The 3,282-nt window shown below is 58.9% G+C and overlaps 1 protein-coding gene across 1 annotated transcript; it reads left to right on the top strand.

Annotated features, from left to right (window-relative positions):
• Positions 1 to 644: 644 nt before the first annotated feature.
• Positions 645 to 2,142, top strand: LOC109780528 (E3 ubiquitin-protein ligase PUB23). Its single transcript, XM_020339116.4, has one exon. The coding sequence runs from the start codon at positions 729 to 731 to the stop codon at positions 1,989 to 1,991; it is 1,263 nt and encodes a 420-aa protein (XP_020194705.1). The 5' UTR covers positions 645 to 728; the 3' UTR covers positions 1,992 to 2,142.
• The last annotated feature ends 1,140 nt before the right edge of the window (positions 2,143 to 3,282 follow it).

Raw genomic sequence — 3,282 nt, 5'->3', positions numbered from 1 at the left:
TGAAAGTGCAATCTCAGTGAAATTTTGATTTCCCTAGAAAAAGCAATCAGCTATTGAAGAAAAAAGTGGAGATCGGTTGATATTTCAGCGCAGTGTAGGATATTCATTCCCACAGTTTGCTGAGAATGATCAGCAGGTACGTACCGGAGACATCTTCTCTATTACACCATTAATTTTATCCATTTGATCGGGCCATCGATATCGTTCCGTGCAAAGTCAAAATAAACTAAGAGCACGGAGCTGGCGAAAATTACTCTTCAACCAATCTACGCATGCAGTGGCTAAACTTCAACGGTGCCGGTGTTTCATGCCCACAGAAACGGAATCTTTCAAGCGCAAAGGAGTAGAAGAACAGAAAGGACCAAGCAAGGGGTCGATCGATAATAGAAGGATGCATCACAAAGTCAAAACGTGGAGCCGCTCTCATCTCCTGGTCAGCGCCGTGGGCCAGCTCAACACCGACCCGCCAAGTCAATCCAATCCAACCCAACCCAACCCAACCCAACCTGTTTTACTGTGCCATTCCACGCAGTTTAATCTCAAATCTCTTGTGAGCACGCGTGGACTTCTTCGCCTCCCCGCCACCCCTATAAAACGCACACCTTGCTTCCTCTCCCCTTTGTTCAACTCTACGGCAACTTGGTCAGCTTCTTCCGCTCTCCACCAGATCCATTTCCCGAGCAATCTTTCGCGACCTAGCTTCTTCAATCTTACAACAGGCTACGGCGATGGAGGGATCGTCGGTGGAGGTGCCGCCGTACTTCCTGTGCCCGATCTCGCTGGAGATCATGCGGGACCCCGTCACGCTCGCCACCGGCATCACCTACGACCGCAGCAGCATCGAGCGCTGGCTCTCCGACGGCCACAACACCTGCCCCGTCACGCAGCAAAAGCTCGCCGAGGCCGACCGGGAGGCCACGCCCAACCATACGCTCCGCCGCCTCACCCAGGCCTGGTGCGCCCTGCACGCCGTCGAGCGCTTCCCCACCCCGCGCCCGCCCCTCGACGCCGGCCGCGTCGCCGCTATCGTCGAAGAGGGCCACGGTGCGGGCCGGCAGCAGGAGCTGGCCGCGCTCCGGGAGATCAAGGCCATCGTCGCTGAGAACGACCGCAACAGGCGCTGCGTCGAGGCCACGCCCGGCGCCGTCGAGTTCCTCGTCTCCGTCCTCAGGAACCACGCCACTGCGTCCAAGTCGGCTGAAGATTTGCTAGAGCTGTCGCTGGATTCCCCGACGTCCACGAGCTCGCCGGAGGAGGACGCGCTCAGCGTCATCTGCTCGCTCAAGCCGTCCAAGAAGAGCCTGATCCGGATCCTCGAGAAAAATGGAGACTTCCTGGACACCTTGGTGTACATGCTGCGGCGACCGAGCTACCGCTCCCGCTGTTACGGCATCCTCCTGCTCAAGGCGATGATGTCGGTCATGGAGCCGGTGCGTCTCATGGCGGTGAAAACCGAGGTGGTGCAGGAGGTGGTGCGCGTGGTGTCCGACAGGGTGTCCGCCAAGGCGGTGAAGGCGGCGCTGAATGTGCTGTGCCGGCTGTGCCCGTGGGGCCGGAACCGCGTCAAGGCCGTGGAGGCCGGCGCGATGACTGTGCTGGTGGAGCTTCTCCTCGACGAGGGTGGACGGCACCCGACCGAGCTGGCCGTGGTAGCCATCGACCACCTCTGCGGCTGTGCGGAGGGGCGGTCGGACCTGGTGGCGCACCCGGCAGGGCTGGCCGTCGTGGCCAAGAAGGCTATGCGGATCTCACTGACCACAACCGAGAGCGCGGTGCGCGCTCTGCACGCCGTGGCGAGGCACTCGCCGACGCCTGCCGTGCTGCAGGAGATGCTGGCCGTCGGGGTGGTGGCGAAGCTGCTGCTCGTTCTGCAGGTGGACGCCGGTGAGCGGGCCAGGGCTAAGGCCAAGGAGCTACTCAAGATGCATGCTAGGGTTTGGAAGGACTCCCCATGCATGCAAGCGCACCTCAAGGCGCGTTACCCTTGCTGATTTCGTCACGCCGATCGTCTTCGTTAGGAGGAGGAGCACATTGCTCTCTTTTAAATTCTCTTGGTACAGTAATTATCTACACAAAATATTCAAATTCCTTAATTGATTGTAAATAGTTAATTGCGAGGAGGAGCACATTGCTCTCTTTCAATACGTATCTCGTTGTAATTATCTACACAAATTGTCATCAATGATTGATTGTAATAGCAACCCAAAAAAATGACTGTAAATAGTTTTCTAAGGGCATCTCCAACGTCGATCCTCAAACCACCCGCAACCGTCCGGACCGCGCGGTCCGAACGTGTTTTGCCATCTAACATGGTCCAGTGTCGGTCTGCTTGGCGGTCTGGACGCACTTTTTCCTGTAATCCGGAGACAAACTAGGGTGGCTTTGCGGGCTCTCGAACCGCTGCCACGTCCGCTTCTGACTACCCTGGCTCACCATTAACCGTCTCCCTCACCCGCGCGTTGCTTTCATGTCTGAGCGGACGTGACCTCTCACTGCTGCCGGCATTGAAGTGGCTCGTCGGCCAAGAGAGTGCTGCCTGCCCCGCTTCCCGGTGCAGGCGACTTCTCCGCGTTCAAACGACACCCCGCCGGTCCATTGCCCTACATTTATATTATCGGTTGCTGAGGAACCTACTCCGACGTCACGCGTTCGCCCGTCTGCCCCACCATTAACCACACCGCCGCGGCCCATTGCCATCCGCCCGCTATATAAACTCCAACCCCGGCCATAGCCGCAATCATCCTCCTCCAGCCCCTTTCTCCTCTCCGCACCATGCCTGCCATGGGCTCCTTGCGCTCCAAAGCCCTCTGGGAGACCCTCTCATCGGAGCAAAAGGAGATGGCTGCCATTGCTGCTAGCTGGTAGGCCGGCAGGCAGACGAAGGCCGACGACACCCCAATGGAGGATGAGCCGGCGCCACCCTCCTCGCCGGTGCATGTTGGCATCACCATCGGCGAGGCCCGTGCCCATTACACAGACATGGTGCGGGAGGAGCGGGAGGCCAAGTCCCAGCAGGCGCAAGCCAACCAGGCCTACAACCTCGGCCTCCTTGACGAGCAGCAGCGTGCAGAAGAGCAACTTGCTGCCGGCACGCCCATCACGCTGGACGTGGGCATGGCGGAGCAGGAGGTGCTGCTCGATTCATATCGCTCCGCCTGCGACATCCGCCGCGACGGTTGGCGGTACCGCCTCCATCAGGCGAAATTGGAAGCTGCCTACAAGTAGATGGACGAGCCGGCGGATGAGGTGTTCGGTAAGATCGACGATGAGGAGGACATCGCC

The sequence above is a fragment of the Aegilops tauschii genome, chromosome 6 (assembly GCF_002575655.3).
Source record: "Aegilops tauschii subsp. strangulata cultivar AL8/78 chromosome 6, Aet v6.0, whole genome shotgun sequence".
In the NCBI taxonomy this organism is placed as follows: domain Eukaryota; kingdom Viridiplantae; phylum Streptophyta; class Magnoliopsida; order Poales; family Poaceae; genus Aegilops; species Aegilops tauschii.
The sequence above is the reverse complement of the archived record's forward strand: the minus strand, read 5'-3'. Positions and strand labels throughout refer to the sequence as shown.

What these genes read in the sequence shown, in the direction of transcription:
- LOC109780528 (XM_020339116.4), top strand. Translation starts at nt 729, where the DNA reads ATGGAGGGATCGTCGGTGGAGGTGCCGCCGTACTTCCTGTGCCCGATC.